General features: G+C 38.0%; 1 protein-coding gene across 1 annotated transcript; it reads left to right on the top strand.

The window, feature by feature from the left end:
• Positions 1-382: 382 nt before the first annotated feature.
• LOC132650612 (zinc finger protein 431-like) lies at positions 383-13,186 on the top strand. The gene is made up of 5 exons (XM_060375959.1): positions 383-456; positions 795-917; positions 9,474-9,598; positions 9,791-9,851; positions 11,616-13,186. Exons 1-5 carry the CDS (start codon positions 383-385, stop codon positions 13,048-13,050), a joined length of 1,818 nt encoding a protein of 605 aa, XP_060231942.1. The 3' UTR covers positions 13,051-13,186.
• Positions 13,187-20,863: the final 7,677 nt, after the last annotated feature.

Raw genomic sequence — 20,863 nt, forward strand, 5'->3', positions numbered from 1 at the left:
TATAATTAGAGACTGGCTACACGGCTGCTAAGGAGGAAAACTAAAAATGACCACTTCTTTTTCCCTTACTAAAAAAAAGCAGCATCTAGCCAAAAGTGCAGAGGGTCGTAAAAAGGGGGCTCTTTTTCTGAGATTAGCTCCTGACATAATTAAAGGAGACCCAAGGACCCCTTCTCCAGCTACCAGGGACTGGGCATTTTTAATGTAATAACAGGAGCACTGAAAACAGCAGCCAAGTGTGTTAACTTATGGGACAGGGGGCGAGGAGTTGACATCACAAAGCTCCTGCCCAATTGTGATGTCAGGGAGAGTATGGTGTGAGAGAGAGAGATTTACAGACACCAGAACCAGGGGAAAGGCTGTGTAAGGTCTGAGGACAAAGATGTGCCACAGCGGCCTGCAGCACCTAGAAGATGCTTCCAGAGCCTATTTCCAGGCTCCTAGCCAAGCCACCAGGTGAGAAGCTTAGGAACAAAGGCTTATGATGGTGGGAACAGCACGCAGGGGATTCTGGGATTTGTAGGCGACAGCTGGGCCACAGTTCAGGCAGCCTACAGGAAGAGACACAGACTCGTGACTACAAGCAATCCCCGGAAGCATCGCGCCGCCTGGACACCATTTTTGTAGTTCTCAGAATCCCAGAAGTCCTTGCTCCGAAGCCATGTTTGTAGTTCATAGGCAGGTGGATGTCTGCCGCAATGCATCTTGGGGCCGTTGGGACTTCCGTGACCAGCGAGAAAGGGATGAAGGTCCGTCTGTGACTAGAGGGTTTGTGTTTACATCCGCGTGGCCAGGGAGAGGGCGGGGCAGCCTCGTAGCCTCCGAGTCCGAAAGTCTGTGCTCGATCCGGGGCGGATACCGGAAACGAAGCCCGAAGGGGCGGAACTTCCGCTAGAGACGCGCTGCTACCCGGAACGGTTTTCCCAGGTCAGCAATCTTCTCATCCCAAACTGTTATGAATTCATAGTCCTGCTCACACGTGGGGGTGGGGGAGAAAGGAGACTAGGAAGGATTTTGGGATTACCCGCCTCCCTCCCTTGTCCACCCCTCGCCTTCCATCCATCCGCCTGGAGTCCCCGAGCGGCTCGTGCGTGGTGCGGAACCGCAGGCAGGGGATGGCGGGATGAGAAGACGCACAGTCCTCTGCTCCCTCCTGGCCTGCGTGCTTCCTGGGGGAGATGGGTGCACCCCGCCCGGGGTGAGGCTGTGCACGACCTTGTATTGGTTGTTCTGGCGCCCTCTGCTGGTCTGCGGTTGCACGAGCAGGGAGGATCCTATAAATAATTTTTAGGGGACTGGGGGTTGAGTAGGTAAGGTGCACTGGGCTTAGTTGTTAGGGTGCTGGGAACTCAGTACAGAAGGATCTGCCCACCTCTGCTGGGCTGAGGGCATATACATATGGGCAAAGAGAAAAAAGAGATGGAGGAGGAAGAGGACTTGGGAGATATAGGACTATTCAATTTATTTACCTGATCTAGATTTAATTTTGGTAAATGGAATCTATCAAGAAAATTGTCCATTTTATTTAGCTTTTTAAATTTTATGCCATATAGGCTTTTGTATTAAGACCTAATGATTGTTTGGATTTCCTCAATGTCTGTTGTTACGTTCCCATTTTCATTTCTGATTTTGCTGATTTGGATAGTTTTTCTCTGCCTTTTACTTAGTTTGGCTAAGGATTTGTCTATCTTGTTGATTTTCTCAAAGAACCAGCTGTTAGTCTCATTGATTCTTTGAATTGTTTTCTTTGTACATAATACATTGATTTCAGCTCTGAATTTGATTATTTCTAATCATCTACTCCACTTGGGTGTGTCTGCTTAACATGAAGTCACACCACAATTCCACCAGACATTCAAAAAGGAGCTACAATAATCCTTCCTAAACTATCATGAAAAGAAAAGAAAAAAAAAAAGGAAAAGAAACAGAAGGAGCCTATGAAACCCCTTTCTAGAAATCCAGCATTGCTGTCATTTGCAAACCCATTAAAACTACACAAAAAGAAAACCATAGGCCAATATCCTTGATAAAATAGACTTTCAACCAAAATTAATCAAAAAAGATGAGGAAGGGCAATCCATTCTCATCAAAAGAAAAATCCACCAGGAGAACATTACAACCCTGAACGTCTATGCCCCCAAATCAAGAGCACCTGCATTTGCGAATGAAATATGATTAAAGCTTAAACCACACATCGATCCCAACACTTTAATATTGGGAGACTTCAATACTCTACTCACACCAAGGGACAGATCATCTAGACAGAAGCTAAATAGGGAAATAATGACAATTACAGAGGTCCTAAATCAAATGGACCTAATAGATGTCTACAGAACTTTTCACCCAAACACAAAAGAGTATACCTTCTTTTACCTTCTTTTCAGTACCTCATGGAACTTTCTCTAAAATTGACCATATAATCAGGCACAAAGCAGGCCTCAAGAGATACAAGAAGATCGAAATAATCCCTTGTATCCAATCAGACCACATGGCCTAAAACTAGACTTCAATAACACCAGAAATAACAAAAAGCCTACATATACATTGAAGAGCCTTGAACTCATTGGCATAAGAGAGTACTTCCTAAACAGAACACCAACAGCTCAAGCTCTAAGAGCAACAATTAATAAGTGGGACCTCATGAAACTGAAAAGTTTTTGTAAACAAAAGACACTGTCATCAGACTTAAACAACAGCCTACAGATTAGGAAAGGATCTTCACCAACCCGATAGCTGACAGAGGGCTAATCCAGAATATATAAAGAACTCAAGAAATTAAACAAAATAATCCAATTAAAAATATAGTAAACAGAATGGAGCTAAACAGAATTCTCAATAGAGGAATACTGAATGGCAGAGAAACACTTAAAGCAATGTTCAACTTCCTTAATCATCAGGGAAATGCAAATCAAAACAACCCTGAGATTTCACCTTATAGCCATTAGAATGGCTAAGATCAATAACTCAAGTGACAGCACATGCTGGAGAGGATGTGGAGAAAAGGGGCACCCTCCTCCACTTCTGGCGGGAATGTAATCTTGAACAACCACTTTGGATATCAATCTGGCATGTTCTCAGAGAAAAAGGAATGCTCTTAATTCAAGATCCAGCTATAGCACTCCTAGGCATATATCCAAAACATGCTCAAGAATACAACAGGGGTATTTGTTCAAACATGTTTATAGTAGCTTTATTTGTAAAAGTCAGAATATGGAAACAATCCAGATGTCCCTCAACTAAAGAATGGACACAGAAATTGTGTTACATTTACACAATGGAATACTGCTCAGGTATTATAAAAATTATAAAATTTGCAAGCAAATGGTGGGACCTAGAAATGCTCATCTTGACTGAGGGAGGTTTCCTAGAAACTGAAAGAAACACATGGCATATCCTCACTTGTAAGTGGATTTTAGACATATAATACATGGTAAACATACTGAAATGTGTACGGCTCAAGAAGCTAAACAAGAAGGAGGACCCTGGTTTAGATGATCAATCCTCACTCAGAATGGCAAATGGGATGGACATTGGAAGTGAGAGATACCAGGCTATAGGACAGGACCCTACCACAGAGGGCCTCTGAAGACTATACCTGACCGGATATCAAAGCAGGTGCTGCTACTCAGCCAAACTTTGGGCACAGAGGAGGTAATCTTAGAAAAGAAGGGGGAGGTAGGAAGACCTGGAGGGGACAACATCTCCACAAGGAGAATGACAGATCCAAGAAACCTTGGCATATGGGTCTTTTCTGAGACTTCTACTCCAACCAAGGACCATGCATGAAGATAACCTAGAATCCCTAGTACCTCTACACAGGTGTAGCCCATGACAGCTCAGTCTCCAAGTTAGTTCTCTAGAAAGGGAAATAGTGACTGTCTGACATTAACTCAGTGACTGGCTCTTTGATCACCTCCCCCTAATGGGACTGTAGTCTTAACAGGCCACATAGGAAGACAATGCAGCCAGTCATGATGAGAGCTGATAGGCTAGGGTCAGCTAGGGATGGGAGGAGGACCTCCCCTATTAGTCGTCTTGTGGTGGGAAAAGCGAGGGAGGGTAGGATTGGGAGGGGATGATGGAGTGGGATAGTGGGGATACAAAGTGATTAAACTAATTTATTGAAAAATAAATTAATTAATAAAAATAGACTCAATTCTAATGAAATTCTTGTAAAGAGAATACAGACATACATCAAAACTATTATCCACTCTGAACAAATTTCTTATCCCTGATATAGCACAATATACGTCAATAAATATAAAAATCACATAAATGATGTATAAACAAAAATCACATGAACATCTCAAGATTTTAAACAGAAAAACAACAAAAATCTTTGAAAAAAATCCAACATGCCTTTATCATAAAAGTTTCAAAAGTTGTAAGGCTAGAGGCAACACCTCTGAACATAATAAAAGCTATAGGTGAGAAACCTGCATCCAGAATCATCCCTAATGGAGAAAAGGTCCAGGCAAGTTTACTCAGGTCAGAAGTTTGTCATCTATGTCCACCACCCCCAGTCCTTTTCAATATTTTGCTCAAAGTGTTAGTTTAAGCAGTAAAGAAATATAAATAGGAAAATTAGAATTCAAACTATCACTCTTTGCAGATGATGTAATAATATGCATTAAAATTCCCCAAAATTCTATCACAAAAAATTTTGAAATGATTAAAAAGTATACCTATGTGAATCTGTGTACACAAATCTATTTACTTTTGTATATACCAGCATCAAACATTCAAAGGAGATCTTGAACATACATTCAGAAATGTCTGAAGGAAAGTAAAATATCTAGTAATAAACAGATGAAAGAAAAAATATACCTACAATGAGAACTTCAAACACCTTAAGGAATCAAGAAAGACACTGGAAAATGAGAAGACATCCCATGTTCCTGGATTGATAAAGATAAAATCTTAAAAATGACCATTCAACTGAAAGCTATTCACAAATTCAATACAAATGCAATAAAAAATATATTATTCTTATTTTTCACAGATAGAAAAAAAATTTCTGCTCAGTTCCCTCTCTTCATCCAATTCTGCTGTCTATTCTGTTTTCTGTTCTGAGTGATATTCTGGCACCCTTCTGTGGACCCTCCTTGTTATTTAGCTTCTTTGGGTCTGTGGATGGTAGTATGGTTATCCTGTATTATAGGTCTAATATCCGCTCATAAATGTGTACATACTATGTGTTTTTATCTGTGTCTGTGTTACCTCACTCAGGATGATTTTTCTAGTTCAATCCATTTGCCTGCAGTTTCCATGATTTCTTATTTTTAATAACTGGTTAGTATTCCATTGTGTAAATGTACCAGAAGTACTTTATCCATTCTTCTAGATTTGAGGGACACCTAGGTTGTTTCCAGTTTCTAGCTGTTATGAATAAACAGCTATGAACACAGTAGAACAAGTGTCCTTGTTATATAATATAAGGGAACAACTATTGGATATATTTCCTGGAGTGGTATAGCTGGGTCTGGAGGTAGAACTAGTCCCAATTTTCTGAGAATGCACCAGATTGATTGATTTCCAGAGAAGTTGGAGGAATGTTCCCTTTTTACTACATCCTCACCAGCGTGTGTTGTCACTTGAGTTTTTGATCTTAGCCATTCGAGTGTAAGATGGAATCCTGGAGTCATTTTGATTTCTGTTTCTCTGATGACTAAGGACTTTGATGATTTCCTTTAGTGCTTCTCAGCCATTCGAGATTCCTCTGTGGTGAATTCCCAGTTTAGCTCTGAACACCATTTGTTAATTGGATTAGTTGATTTGTTGGTGTTTAATTTCTTAAGTTCTTTGTATATTTTGGATTTTACCGCTCTGTCTGATGTAGGGTTGGTGTTGTTATTTTCCCAATCTGTTGGCTGCCATTTTTTCTTTTGATAATGTCCTTTGACTTACAGAAGCTTTTCAGTTTCTTGAGATCCTATTTATTAATTGTTGATCTCAGAGTCTGTGCTGATTTGTTCTATTGTCTCCTATGTTAATGAGTTCCAGATTTTTCTCTACCTTGTCTTCTAAATGATTTAGAGGCTCTGGTTTTATGTCAAGGTCTTTGATCCACTTGGACTTGAGTTTCTTCAGGGGGATACAAAGGGGTCTATTTGCATTTTTCTACAGGCAGACATCCAGTTAGACCACAACTATTTGTTGAAGATGCTGTTATTTTCCCATTGTATGGTTTTGTCTTTGTTGAAAGTAAAGTTTCAGTAGGAGTGTGGGTTTATTTCTATGTCCTTATTCTAATTGTACAGGATTGGTCTGCTCAAAAGGGTGTTTTATTTTTCCATATGAAAACTTCAAACTTCAAACTTCCATATGAAGTTTGTTTGCTCTTTCCAGGTCTTTAAAGAATTATGTTTGAATGTTAGTGGGAAATGGACTGAATCTGTACATTGCATTTGTTAAGAATGCTGTTTTACTATGTTAACCTACATGTCCATGATTTTGGGAGATCTTTCCATCTTCTGATATCTTCCTCAGTTTCTTTCTTTAAAGACTTGAAATTCTAGTCATAGAGGTCTTTCATTTGGTTAGAGTTGCTACAAAATATTTCATATTGTTTGTGGCTACTGTTTAGGGTGTTGTTTCCCAAATTTCATTCTCAGCCCATTTTTCATTTGTAAGCAGAAGGCCTAATGATCTTTTTCATTAAATGTGTTCCCAGCCTATTTGTCAAAAGTATATATCAGTTGTAGGGATTCTCTGGTAGAATTTCTTGGGTCTTTATGTATACTAGTATATCATGTGTGAATAGTGATACTTTGACTTCTTCCTTTCCAAGTTGTATCTCTTTGATCACCTTCAGTTGTGGTATTACTCTGGCTAGGACTTAAGTAGTATATTGAAAAGATATGGAGAGGGTAGGCATCCTTGTCCTGTACCTCATATTAGTGGAATTTAAGTTTCTCTCCAAATAATTTAATGCTGGCTCTCAGCTTGCCTTTTACTGCCTTTATTATGTTAAATGTGTGCCCAATTCCTTGTATGTCTGATTTCTCTAAGTCTGTTAACATGAAGGGGTGTTGGATTTTGTGAAAGGCTTTTTCTCATCTAATGAGATAATAATGTGATTTTGTTGTTTGTTTTTTTATATGGTGGATTACACTGATGGATTTTGAACCATCCTGGTATCCCTGAGATGATGCCTATTTGTTCATCGTGTATATATTTGATGTATTTTTGGATTTGGTTTGTGATTATTTTATTGAATATGTTTTTTTTCTATGTTCTAGAGTGAGATTGCTCTGAAATTTTCTTTCTTTGTTGAGACTTTGGTTTGTGTATCAGGGTGACTGCCATCACAATGAGTTTGGCAATGTTCCTTTTGTTTGTATTTTGTGGAATACTTTGATGAATATTGGTATGAACTCTTGTTTGAAAATCGGGTATGATTCAATGCTAAAACCATCTAGCCCAGGGCATGTGTGTGTGTGTGTGTGTGTATGTGTGTGTGTTTGGCAGACTTTTAATTACTGCTTCCATTTTCTAAGGGACTATTGATCTATTGTTTTATATTATTAATTTTGTTGGTTTTGTTTTTGAAGAAAAAATTTCTCCCGTCTTGTGTGTCCTGTAAGTAGGTATGTAAATCAGGCAAGCCTCAGACATAGAGATTCATCTGAATCTTAATCTAGCTTTGTAATTTTGTTTTGTTTTTATATTACTGGCTGATGACCTGAAATGTAGGTATTTGTACATATCAAATCTGTTCTTCAATTGATCTTCATCCACATGTTGAATTTTGAGATTTAACAGAGCATATTATATTTCTCATTTGGTAACTTCATGGTCCGTAACACATGCTGCTGTGGTTTCTCATCTAGGGCCACACCTGTATCCTGCCAGGGGCCTCCCATGACCTCCAAATTCACCCACCCTGATTTCTATTCTCTCTCTTCATTCCTTCCTTGCCTCTACTTTCCCCAAATCTGATGTCCATCCCCATTATCCTCCTCACTCCCTCTCCCACCCTATTCCTTCCCTCCATTTAATTCAGATACCTATCTTATTTTCTCTTCTGAGTGAGTTTCCTACATCCTCCCTTTGCTCTCCTTGACACTCTGGGTCTGTGGATTGTTCCATGGTTATCCTGTACTTTATGGTTAATTTCCACTTATGAGTGAGTAGGTACCATGTGGGTCTTTCAGGGTCTGGGTTACCTCACTCAGAAAAATATTTCCTAGCTCTATCCATTCTCTGGCTGATTGCATGAAGTCTTTGTTATTAATAGCGAATTGGTATTCAGTTGTATAACTGTATCACATTTTATTTATCCATTCTTCAACAGAAGACATCTAGGTTTTTTCCAGTTTCTATTTATTACAAATAAATCTGCTATGAACATAGTTGAGCAAGTGTCCGTGTGTTATGGTAGAACATCTTTTGGGTATATTCCCCGGAGTAGTATAGCTCTTCAGGTATATAGGTATTGATGTTGGACTGTTGTAAAGTTTTTGAGAAATGTCTAGGTGCATTTCCAAAGTGGATGTTCAAGTTTTCATTCTCACCAGCACTGAAGGTGTGTTTTCCTTACTCCACATCCTCACCACCATGTGCTATCCCTTGAGTTCATGATCTGAGCCATTCTGACAAATGTAAGCTCAAAATGCAGAGTCCTTTTGATTTGCATTTCCTTGATGACTAAGGACAACGAACATATCTTTAAGTGGGTCTCAGCCATTAGCACTGCCTCTGTTGAGGGTTGTCTGTTTAGTTCTTTATGCCATGATTTAATTGGGTTATTTGGTTTGTTGGTGTCTAATTTCTTCAATTCTTTATTTTAGATATTATCCTTCAGTCAGAGATAAGGTTGGTGAAGGTCCTCTCCCAGTCCATATGCTATCATTTGTTCTATTGATGGAGTTGTTTACCTTCCAGGTGATTTTCATCTTCATGTGTCCCTTTGTTAATTGTTGATCTTATTGTCTGAGCTGTTGGTGTAGTGTTCACAGAGGTGTCTCTATGTTTTTTATTTGGTTGATTAATTTTTACAGAATATACAGGTTTTTATTACATACCCCTGACTGTCCTGGAACTTACTGGATAGATCAGGCTAGCATCCAGCTCTATGAAATACTCCTGGGCCTGTCTCCTGAGTGTTCTTGGAATAAAAGACTTGAGAAAATACACCTAGCTTGTCCATTGTTATTTTAGTTAGGGATTGTTCATACTATTTATCTGATATGTGCTCATTACTGTTAGTGTTTACTCTCTCTCTCTATGTCTGTGAATTGGCATTTCTCTTGCAAGGCTATATCCTCCTGAAAGGATGCAGAAATTAGAGAGGTGAACCTCACTATTCAGTTTCCTCCTAAAAAGATTTCATGATTACATTAGAACCTGTGTATCAGAAAATAGGAAGAAACACCAGAATTCAATGAAAATATTGTAAACGAAGTATACATTTCCAGTATACTTTGTCCGTTTCATGCTTTCTGTTGTACACATGTGTGAATATTTTAGAATGCATTGACCTACAATGATGTGCATGTGAACTTCACTCGAGAAGAGTGGGCTTTGCTGGATCCTTCCCAGAGGAATCTTTACCAAGATGTGATGCTGGAGACCTACAGGAATCTCACTGCTATAGGTATGAGAGTGAATAATCTTTACTTTTTAAAATGAGGGAGGAACTCTTTATTTATTATTGATGTACTTCTGTAATTTCACTTGCCCATGGGGAAGACTAAAATGAATGGTTCTTTGATTGATCATAGATTATGACCTAAATTTTGCCTTATTTCCAATAATAAAACCTACATTTTCTGGTATTGTATTTTAGGCTACAGTTGGGAAGATCATAATATTGAAAAGCATTGTCAGAGTTCTAGAAGACATATAAGGTAATTTTCATATGTAAGCTGATATGAATATGGTTCTGAGAAAATGTTAATGTGTCTTGGAAATTTGAAAGAAAAGGGACAGTGTAAATTTAAGTATATTTACTGATGATTACTAACTTGTTACTAAACTATTTACCTCCATGTTAGGTATTTGATGTGTGTTTGCAAGGCACTCCTCTAAGAATGCAAGGAAACCATACCTCATGCAAGATCAACATTTAAATCATAGCCTTGTTAGTGCTATGAGGTGGAGCTGCATTTCTTTAGTTTCCTACAACTCAGATATTGCTAAAGGTATTCACAGTAAATAGTTGCTGAAAGTATGTAGAAAACATTATACTAAAGTAGTCCATAGTAAAGCTGGGGTTACTCATACACTTGTAATAATGTTGCTAAGCTTTGTGAGAAGGACAGATTTTTAGTCAGGAATGTTGTTGTGGAAAAACCATAATCCCTGTAGCACATATCTATAATGAACAAAAATCAAATGTGTGAATGCAACGTGAAACCATGTCATTTATTATTCTTCTTTTAATAGGGATATCATATATCACAATGAATACAAGTCATAGATATATTGAAAGAAACAATATACCACTCAAAACAACTAAAATAAATAGTAGTCCCCATTATGAGTAGATATTTAAATGGGGATACCTATTATGCTTTATGTGGACTATTCAGAGATGCAAGCAGTATAAATAATGACACAGAGACTATTTTATATTTTAAAGCTTAGGCAATTTAACTGGTTGGATTCTGAAACCTCTTTTTCCCTAACACAAATAAACCTAATACAGTGTCCTGCTGCATGGGCAGCACTACCTCTTTGTTCATCTTCATGTCTATCTCTTAACCCCTCTGTCCTGCTGGTGAATCGCCTGTCATTTGCTTTCTTCTTTCCAGCAAACCTCTCTCACTCAGAAGTTCTGCCCTCCATTTTGTGCCCTGCTATCAGTTGTCAGCTCTTTATTATTTCCAATGTAAGGAAGGACAAATGTTTACAAAATATAGGGCAGGTGATGGACCATAAAAAGAGAATTATGCAATCTGCTCAGCACTTAGCTTTCTGCTGTCTCAGCAATCAGCATTCCAATACACAGACACACTTTCACATAATATTACAACAACATCAATTAACTGGTTATTCAACTTCATTAGGAATTTTCACAAAAATCACACTTCAGAAAATGTAGTTTTAGGAATATATAAATTATTCTGTTTCTCACAGTTAACTTTGGCAATTTACCATGGTGTGCAGTATAGGGAAATTTATTAACCCAATCAGTGAGTTAAAACTCTGAGGTATTGCAGTTTTGTACAAATATGTGGCAAAACACCTTAAAGAATAAAGTAAGAAAGTATAGTATAAATGTGAGCAAGGTGACAAATATTTTCACCATCACAGGTATTTTCAAATATGCAAAACACCCCCTAGAGAAGGAGAAAACCGTGAATGTGAAAATAATGATGAAAACTAAGATGTAATTCCTATTTATCTTTACACCAAATTGTAAAATTAAGTGACATGGACAATTAGATTCATCAGTGTAATGAATGTGGTAAAGTTTTCATATGTATCAATTATCTTTGCAGGTATGAAAATACTCATAGTGGAGACAAACCCCCTGAAGATACTCAATATGGTGAAGTCTTTACACATCACAGGAGTCCCCACACATATGAAAGTAAGCATATTCGTGAGGACCACTATGAATCAAACCAATATGGTAACGCTTTTGCACATAACAGTCATCTCCTAAGACATAAAAGGACACATATAGCAGAGATATCTGAGGAATGTAACCAATGTGGCAAAGCCTTTGCAGGTAACAGTACTCTTATAATACATAAAAAAGCTCACACTGGGGAGAAACGTTATGAAAGTAACCCATGTGGTAAAGCCTTGGCAAATAATGGTTATCTCCTAAGACATAGAACTCACAATGGAGAAAAACCCTATGAATGTAACCAGTGTGGTAAAGCCTTTGCATACAACAATGGTCTCCTAATACATAAAAGAACTCACACTGGCGAAAAACCTTATGAATGTAACCAATGTGATAAAGCCTTTGCACAGAGGTGTACACTCCTATTACATAACAGAACTCACACGGGAGAGAAACCCTATGAATGTAACCACTGTGGTAAAGCCTTTGCAAACAGGTATATTCTCCTAGTACATAACAGAACTCACACTAGTGAAAAACCTTATAAATGTAACCAGTGTGTTAAAGCCTTTTCATCTAAACAAAAGCTCCTACTACATAAAAGAATTCACACTGGAGAGAAACCCTATGAATGTAACCAGTGTGGTAAAACCTTTGCATCCAACTACGTTCTCCTAATACATAAAAGAGTTCACACAGGAGAGAAACGTTATCAATGTAACCAATGTGGTAAAGCCTTTTCGCAGAACAGTCATCTCCTAAGACATAAAAGAACTCACACTGGAGAAAAACCTTATGACTGTAACCAATGTGATAACCAATGTGATAAAGCCTTTGCATCTAACACTGAACTCCTAATACATAAAAGAACTCACACAGGAGAAAAACGTTATGAATGTAACCAATGTGATAAAGCCTTTGCATGTAACAGTAATCTCTTAAGACATAAAAGAAATCACACTGAAGAAAAACCCTATGAATGTAACCAATGTGGTAAAGCCTTTGCATGTAACAGTGATTTCATAAGACATAAAGGAACTCACACTGGAGAAAAACCTTATGAATGTATCCAATGTGGTAAAACCTTTGCACAGAGGTATACTCTCCTAGTACATAACAGAACTCACACTGGAGAAAAACCCTATGAATGTAACCAATGTGATAAAGCATTTGCACAGAACAGTAGTCGCCAAATACATAAACGAACTCACACGGGAGAGAAACCTTATGAATGCAACGAATGTAGTAAAGCCTTTGCATGTAACAGTGTTCTCCTAAGACATAAAAGAACTCACACTGGAGAGAAACCTTATGAATGTAACCAATGTGGTAAAGCCTTTGCATATAACAGTGTTCTCCTAAGACATAAAAGAACTCACACTGGAGAGAAACCTTATGAATGCAATGAATGTCGTAAAGCCTTTGCACAGAACAGTCATCTGGTAGTACATAAAAAAATTCACACTGGAGAGAAATCTTATGAATGTACCCAAAGTGATAAAGTCTATGCATTTCAGAGTAGTCTATAAAGTCTATGCATTTCAGAGTAGTCTCTGAAGACAAAAAGAACACATCCTGGAGAAAAACCTTATGAATGTAAGCCGTGTGGAATCACCTTTTTACAACAGTCTCATAATAAAGTCTTTTCATGTAAGAGTCATCTTGAACAAGAACACTTATTGGACCGAAACCCTATAAATGTAACCAACGTGTGAAAAACTTTTCATGCCATAATAATCTCCATCTACATAGAAGAATGCACACTGGAGAGAAACATTACAAATGTAACCAATGTGATAGAGCATTTTGACATAATAGTAATCTCCCATGACATAAAAAAGACATACTGGAGAGAAACCATATGAATGTAAGCAATGTGGTAGGCTTTGCATGTAACAGTCATCTCCTAATACATAAAAGAGCTCACACTTGAGAGAAACCTTATTAATGTAACCTATGTGGTAACATACTTTCTCCAGCAGGGATACATTTCATAAACATTCCCAAATGATACCACCAACTGAGAAGGATTCATTTCTCTGACTTCAAATGTACGTGTTTGATTTCTGTTACATGAAAGAATTCATGATGAAGAAAACATTTATAGATAAGCCTGTAGTTGCCTCAACACCTGAGTTCAGTAATGAATGCTTATATAAGTAAAACATTCATGAGTAAACATATTTAAGAATTAGTTTTAATTTCCATTATGTGATAACAGTTTGTCTTTGTGTTTTTGATGTGCCTGTCCTTTCTAGTTTCCATGAAGACCAGACCTTATCGTCTGGTCTTTCTGAGACCAGATCTTGTCATACCAGAAATTCTAGAAAGTTGTCAAAAACCTTACCTAGGTCCTGGGAATGAACTTGTCTTAACTGCAAAGCCATGTCTCTAGTACTGTAAATATCTTATATTATCGTGATGTCAGGAAGTAGAAAAGAATTCATAGGAGAGCAACCCTATTTGTACAAAGGAGTTGATTACTTTGTACATAATAAATGTATCCATTTTCAAGAAAAGAACCTTTTTTTGTATCTGTTTTTATCATAGCCTTGGAGGAAGTAAATTATTTACCATGTTCCCTTAAATGTAATGGAGCAGAACACCATTTGTGATTGTGGTCTGAATTTTGAACATTGGAGTAGGGATTGAATTTGCTGTATGTGTAGCAAATCCATTCACAGAAGTTTATGAGGTTGTTCTGATATTCCTTCTGTGGTGGCTGTTCATATTCTAATGCATTTCCACTTGGTGAAAGGTATTTTTCTGTGCAATGTATAGAATGGGATCCCCATCATCTATGTGGTCCATTGCTTATTTATATCAGGCAGTCTGTGATCATAGTTTTCAAGGAAGGGTCTCTGAGAACGTGTGGTATTTTTTTTTATGTTTTCACAAATTCATTTAAAATGTTTGTTTTTAAGCCTTGCTTGGATATCAATAATTAATAAATGCTCAATAGTATGTGTGTGTGTATATATATGTATATGTTGTTTGAAGTTCCATGTTTCTGCATTTTCCCACATTTACTATATGGCACATCATCTTCCTAGAGATTTATCTAGCTTTCTTAGAGATTTATCTAGCCTTCTTAGAGATTTATCTAGAGGTGCTAGTTAATGTAACAGCAATGAGATTTATTTCAAAACATGTTGTGTGTTTAGTGGACTATTCATTCTTAGGCTATGACAGATATATGAAGACTGTCTGACACTTTGTGGGGTTTATTTTAGTCATGCTTATATGATCTTCAAGTTTATGTTGTCAGTTTTGCATAACAGTCTTCCCACTGAGCTCACTGACATGCACAAAATTTAGTTGAAACATTACATCAGTACAATATTGTACTTTATTCAGATTATGAATATATTGTCATCAGAGAATGGAATAATATAAAATGATTTGAATAATAAATGCTACTTGCAAATGAAAATTATACACTCCTGTCTCATTTTGGAACGTGTTGGTTCTTAGGAGTAAAGACTTATTCATAAGACTTTCTCAAAACTGCAAGTGAATGTCAGAGAATTGTCTCAGTGGGTAAATTTAGTTATTGCTAAGCCTGATGATTTGAGCTCAATCCCTGAGTAGTCCATATCACTGCTACGGATTTTTCTAATGTTTCTATAGTTGGGCTGCTGTATATGCAAATTCACACACTAGCAGATATGTAAATATATTTTCAGGCTAAATAAGGGCCAGTGTGGTCACTGGCCAAAAGACTCATTGTGTTCCATGTCAAGAACTTATATATGGGATGTAGATAATAAACAGCAATAAGTTGTACTCTCACTAGCACATATACACAAAACATGTAAGTCTACACAAACACACTCCAGCATTTTTTAATTCATTTTTATTTTTATTGATTATAGTTTATTCACTTTGTATCCCTGCTATAGACCCCTCCTCATCCCCTCCCAATCCTACCCTCTCTCCCTCTTCTTCTCCTATTCCCCCCCCACTCCACTGATAGGGAAGGTACTTCTCTCCATCCATCTAAACCTAATCTATCAGGTTTCACAGGGACTGTCTTCATTGTCTTCCTCTGTGGAATGGTAAGACTGTTCCCCATGCAGGCAGAGGTGACCAAAGAGCCAGGCCCTGAGTTCATGTCACAGACAGTCCTTGTTCCCATTACTAGGAAACCCTCTTGGACACTGAGCTGCAATGTGCTAAATCTGTCAGGGGTACTACATTATATCCATTCTTTGTGCTTGTTTGGAGTATGAGTCTCCAAAAATCCCTGTACCCAGATTTTTCTGGTTCTATTGCTCTCCTTGTGGAGCTCCTGTCCCTTCCAGGTCTTTCTTTCTCCTCCTTCTTTCATAAGATTACCTGCACTCTGCCCAAAGGTTGGTTATGAGTCTCAATATCTGTTTTGACACCCTGCTGCATAGAGTCTTTCAGAAGCCCTCTCTGGTAGGCTCCTGTCCAGTTCCCTGCTTTTTCCCTCTTCTGGTGTCCATCCTGTTTCTATTTCTGAATGGAGACTGAGCATCTTACCCAGGGTCCTCTTTCTTGATTAGCTTCTTTAGCCCTACAGATTTTAGTATGATTACCCTATATTTATATGTCTAGTATCTGGTTATAAATGATGAAGTTAACAAAGCAATGCAGCCATTTATAGATAACAGAAATTATTTGTAGAATATGAAGACTTATTGCTGTTCATTAAAAGGAAAATGGTTCCTTCGTACATCTTATTTTATTCTTTAATTCCTTGATTCAAGGATAGACCACTTAAAAATCATAGCTTAGCTCAGAAATGCATCCCTGTCATCCTAAATCTATTATTCAGTGCAGGCTAATCTTTCAGACTGAGGCCAGATTGTTCCACAGAGTGTGTTTTCAGTTTGTTTGTTTGTTTGGTTGTTTTTGAGACACAATTTTCTTGTGTAGCTTTAGCTGTTCTGGACTCACTTTGTAGACCCAGCCATGCTCAAAATCACATAAATCTGTTTGCCTCATCTTCCTTGAGTGCTGGGATTACAGCTGTGTGCCACCATGCACACCTCCACGGACACTTCTAAAACAGGCATGGCTACACAATGATTTCAAAATGCAAACTATCTTTCAAGGTATAGATTTTTTTCCTGAGGGATAGTGTACACAGGGACGTTAGAAGTTTTCTGAAATTGTGCTTTGTCCTTTCTGTAAGTGAAAACTGTAGTATTGTAACATCCCCCTCATAGATAAGACATTATTACCAGATGGCATTGCTCCCTGAGCAATCTACTTTCATGGCCTCCTTTACTTCATTTTGAGATAAGAATTTATGGTCAAAACATTCCAGAGGCATTTCTGTCCATAATTTTAAATTTTTTACATTTATTTCTGCATGACTTTGAGCCAAGAGTGCTTTTTTATCTCTTATTTTTACATTATTGAGAATAGGACTTAATTTAGAATGGCTCTGAGTAGGTGAATCCACATTTGAACTTATCTATATGCCCTAAGTAAATTCCGGTGATTGCTTTGTTAACGAAAACCATTGCTTTGGAAAGGACTCTTATGCTCTTCTTGCCTGTGCCAGGAAAATCTCTTTCTCAGGTCCTGTGTCTTAGCTGGTGTAACAAAACACCAACAACACAGGCTCTAAACAACAATCAATAAATGGGACCTCATGAAACTGAAAAGTTTCTGTAAAGCAAAGAACCCTGTCTACAGATTGGGAAAGAATGTTCACTAACCCTATATCTGACAAGAGGGCTAATATCCAGAATATATAGAAAACTCAAGAAGTTAAACAGCAACAACTCAAGTAATCCAATTAAAAAAATGGGATACAGAGCTAAACAGAATTCTCAATAGAGGAATGACAGAGAAACACTTAAAGAAATGCTCAACACCCTTAGTCATCAGGGAAATGCAAATTAAAACAACTGCGAGATTTCACCTTACAGCAATCAGAATAGCTAAGATCTAAAGCTCAAGGGACAAATCATGCTGAAGAGGATGTTGTGAAAGAGGAACCCTTCTCCACTCCTGGTGGGAATATAAACTTGTACAATCACTTTGGAAATCAATCTGGCACTTTCTCAAACAATTAGGAATACTGCTTCCTCAATATTCCACTCCTAAGCATATATCCAAAAGATGTTCAAGTATACAACAAGGACATTTGTCCAAACATGTTTGTAACAGCTCTATTTGTAATAGAAGTTGGAAACAACCCAGGTGCCCCTCAACTGAGGAATGGATACAGAAATTGTGGTATATCTACATAATGGAATATTGCTCAGCAATAAAAAAAAGGAAATCATGAAAATTGCAGGCAAATGGTGGGAACTGGAAAAGATCATCCTGAGTGAGGTATCCCAGAAGCAGAAAGACACACAGGGTATATACTACTCATAAGTGGATAATAGACATAAAATATAGGATAAACATACTAAAATCTAGACAACTATGAACGAGGATCACTCTGGCTAAGATGCAGAATCCTCATTCAGAAAGGCAAAGATGGTGGACATCAGAAGAGGGAGAAAACGGAACAGGACAGGAGCCTACCAAAGAGGGAATCTGAAAGGCTCTACCCTGCAGAGTATCAGAGAAGATGCTGAGACTTGTAGTCAAATTTTGGGCAGAGTGCAAAGAACTTCATGAAAGAAGTAGGAAATAATATGACATGGAGAGGACAGGTGCTCCACAAGGAGAGCAACAGAACCAAAAAAATCTGGACACAGGGGTATTTTCTGAGACTGATACTCCAGCCAAGGACCATTGATTTAGATAAACTAGAACCCTGCACAGATGTTGCCCACAGCAGTTCAGTGTCCAAGTAGGTTCCATTGTAATGGGAACAGGGACTGTCTCTGACATGAACTGATTGGACTACTCTTTGATCACCTCCCCCTGAGGGGGGTAGCAACATTACCAGGCCAAAGAGGAAGACAGTGAAGCTATTCGGGATGAGCCCTGATAGACAATGATCATAGGGAGGGAGAGGAGGACCTACCCTATCAGTGGACTTGGGGAGGCACATGTGTGAAGGACAAGGGAGGATGGGATTGGGAGAGGAAGAGGGAGGGGGCACAGAGGGATTCAAAGTGAATAAAGTGTAATTAATAAAACTAATATAAAAAAATGGAAAGAAAAAAAGACACAGAAGCCGAATATACAAGCTCTCATTGGTCAAATGACAAAACAATTTGAACATCAAAATGTTCTGCATATCTATGTCCTCCCAAAATTCCTATGTTGAAGTCCTGAGACCCAAATTAACAGAACTGCAGGAGATCCTTGGGAGGTACTCAGGTCTGGGAGGTGAAGCCCTTATAAATAGGTTCATAACCTTATTGAAGAGATCCTATAAAATCATGTGGCCCTTTAGAACATTTGAGTATAAAGTGAGTACATGACTGTAGACAAGCATGCCCCCAACTAGACCTTATAATTTAACTTTAGACTTTCCAGAGTTCACAACTGTAAAAAGTAAAGCCTTGGTTTATAAATCATCTGTCACTTAGCCCCAGCAGACTAAAACAAAAATAACAGTCCAGTCTGCTGCAGAAGGCACATAAATCATGAATCCATATTGATGTTTTTTAAGTGTATGGCAAATGCATTAACATTCTGATGAGGACCAAGACACAGAGTGTCAAGGTACTCATGAGGGTGCAGGGTATTATCTATGTAGTAGAAATAGCTTGAAAACACTGATTACAAGTAATCAAAGTGAAAGTATGTACCACCTGATAGGACAGTGTGTTACACTTTTGTGATACACTTGTCCCAGTTTATATATTGATCCATGAGAACACAGAGAGCTTGGAGAGAGTCTATTAAAATAACTAACCTGGGATATTAGCTATATAGTACAGGATAACCATTCCAGAGGCATTTCTGTCCATAATTTTAAAATTTTTACATCTAATTCTGCATGAATTTGAGCCAAGATTGCCTTTTTATCTCTTATTTTTACATTATTATCACATTCAAAATGGGAATTAATTTAGAATGGCTCTGAGTAGGCAAACCCATATTTGAACTTATCCTTATGCCCTAAGTTAAATTTTGGTGCTTGCTTTGTTGAAGAAAACCATTGCTTTGCAAAGGACTCTTATGCTCTTCTTGCCTGTGTCAGGAAAATCTCTTTCTCAGGTCTTGTGTCTTCACTGGTGTAACAAAACACCAAAAGCACAGACTCTTAACAGCTCCAATCAATAAATGAGAACTCATGAAACTGAAAAGCTTCTGTAAAGCAAAGGGTACTGTCTACAGATTGGGAAAGGATGTTCTCTAACCCTATATCTGACAGAGGGCTAATATCCAGAATATATAGAGAACTCAAGAAGTTAAACAGCAATAAATCAAGTAATCCAATTTTTAAAAAATGGGGTACAGAGCTAAACAGAGAATTCTCAATAGAGGAATGGCAGAGAAACACTTTAATGCTCAATGCTGTTAGTCATCAGGGAACTGCAAATCAAAACAACCCTAAGATTTCACCTTACACCCATCAGAAGAGCTAAGTTCTAAAGCTCAAGTGACAATACATGCTGAAGAGGATATAGAGAAAGAGGAACCCTCCTCTACTCCTGGTGGGAAAGTAAACTTGTACATCACATTGGAAATCAATCTGGCACTTTCTCAGACAATTAGGAATAGTGCTTCCTCAAGATACAGCTATACCACTCCTAAGCATTTATCCAAAAGATGCTCAAATATACAAGAAGGTCATTTGCTCAACCATGTTTGTAGCAGCTTTATTTGTAATAGAATTTGGAAACAACCCAGATGCCCCTCAACTGAGGAATGGGTACAGAAATTGTGGTACATCTAATTAATGGTATATTACTCAGCAATAAAAAAAAAAAGGAAATTATGAAAATTGCAGGCAAATGGTGGGAACTGGAAAAGATCATCCTGAGTGAGGTATCCCAGAAGCAGAAAGACACACAGGATATATACTACTCAAAAATGGATATTAGACATATAATATAGGATAAACATACTAAAATCTATACAACTGAAGAAAATTATGAATGAGGAGGACTCTGGCTAAGGTGATGAATCCTCATTCAGAAAGGCAAAGAGGATGGACATCAGAAGGGGAAGAAAACAGGGAACAGGATAAGAGCCTAAAACGGAGGGAATCTGAAAGGCTCTACCCTGCAAGGTATCAGAGAAGATGCTGAGACTTGTAGCCAAATTTTGGGAAGAGTGCAGAGCACTTCATGAAAGAAGTAGGAAATAATAAGACCTGGAGAGGACAGGTGCTCCACAAGGGGAGCAAGAGAACCAAAAAATCTGGGCACAGGGGTATTTTCTGAGACTGATACTCCAGCCAAGGACCATTGATGGAGATAAACTAGAACCATGCACAGATGTTGCCCA

This window comes from Meriones unguiculatus, assembly GCF_030254825.1.
Source record: "Meriones unguiculatus strain TT.TT164.6M chromosome 13 unlocalized genomic scaffold, Bangor_MerUng_6.1 Chr13_unordered_Scaffold_28, whole genome shotgun sequence".
Taxonomy (NCBI): domain Eukaryota; kingdom Metazoa; phylum Chordata; class Mammalia; order Rodentia; family Muridae; genus Meriones; species Meriones unguiculatus.

Bases quoted from the DNA above. Each gene is read 5' to 3' on its own strand.
- LOC132650612 (XM_060375959.1), top strand. From the start codon at position 383: ATGTGCCACAGCGGCCTGCAGCACCTAGAAGATGCTTCCAGAGCCTAT. The intron at 918-9,473 runs GTTTTCCCAGGT...AATATTTTAGAA, and splicing joins ACGCGCTGCTACCCGGAACG to TGCATTGACCTACAATGATG. The intron at 9,599-9,790 runs GTATGAGAGTGA...ATTGTATTTTAG, and splicing joins CAGGAATCTCACTGCTATAG to GCTACAGTTGGGAAGATCAT.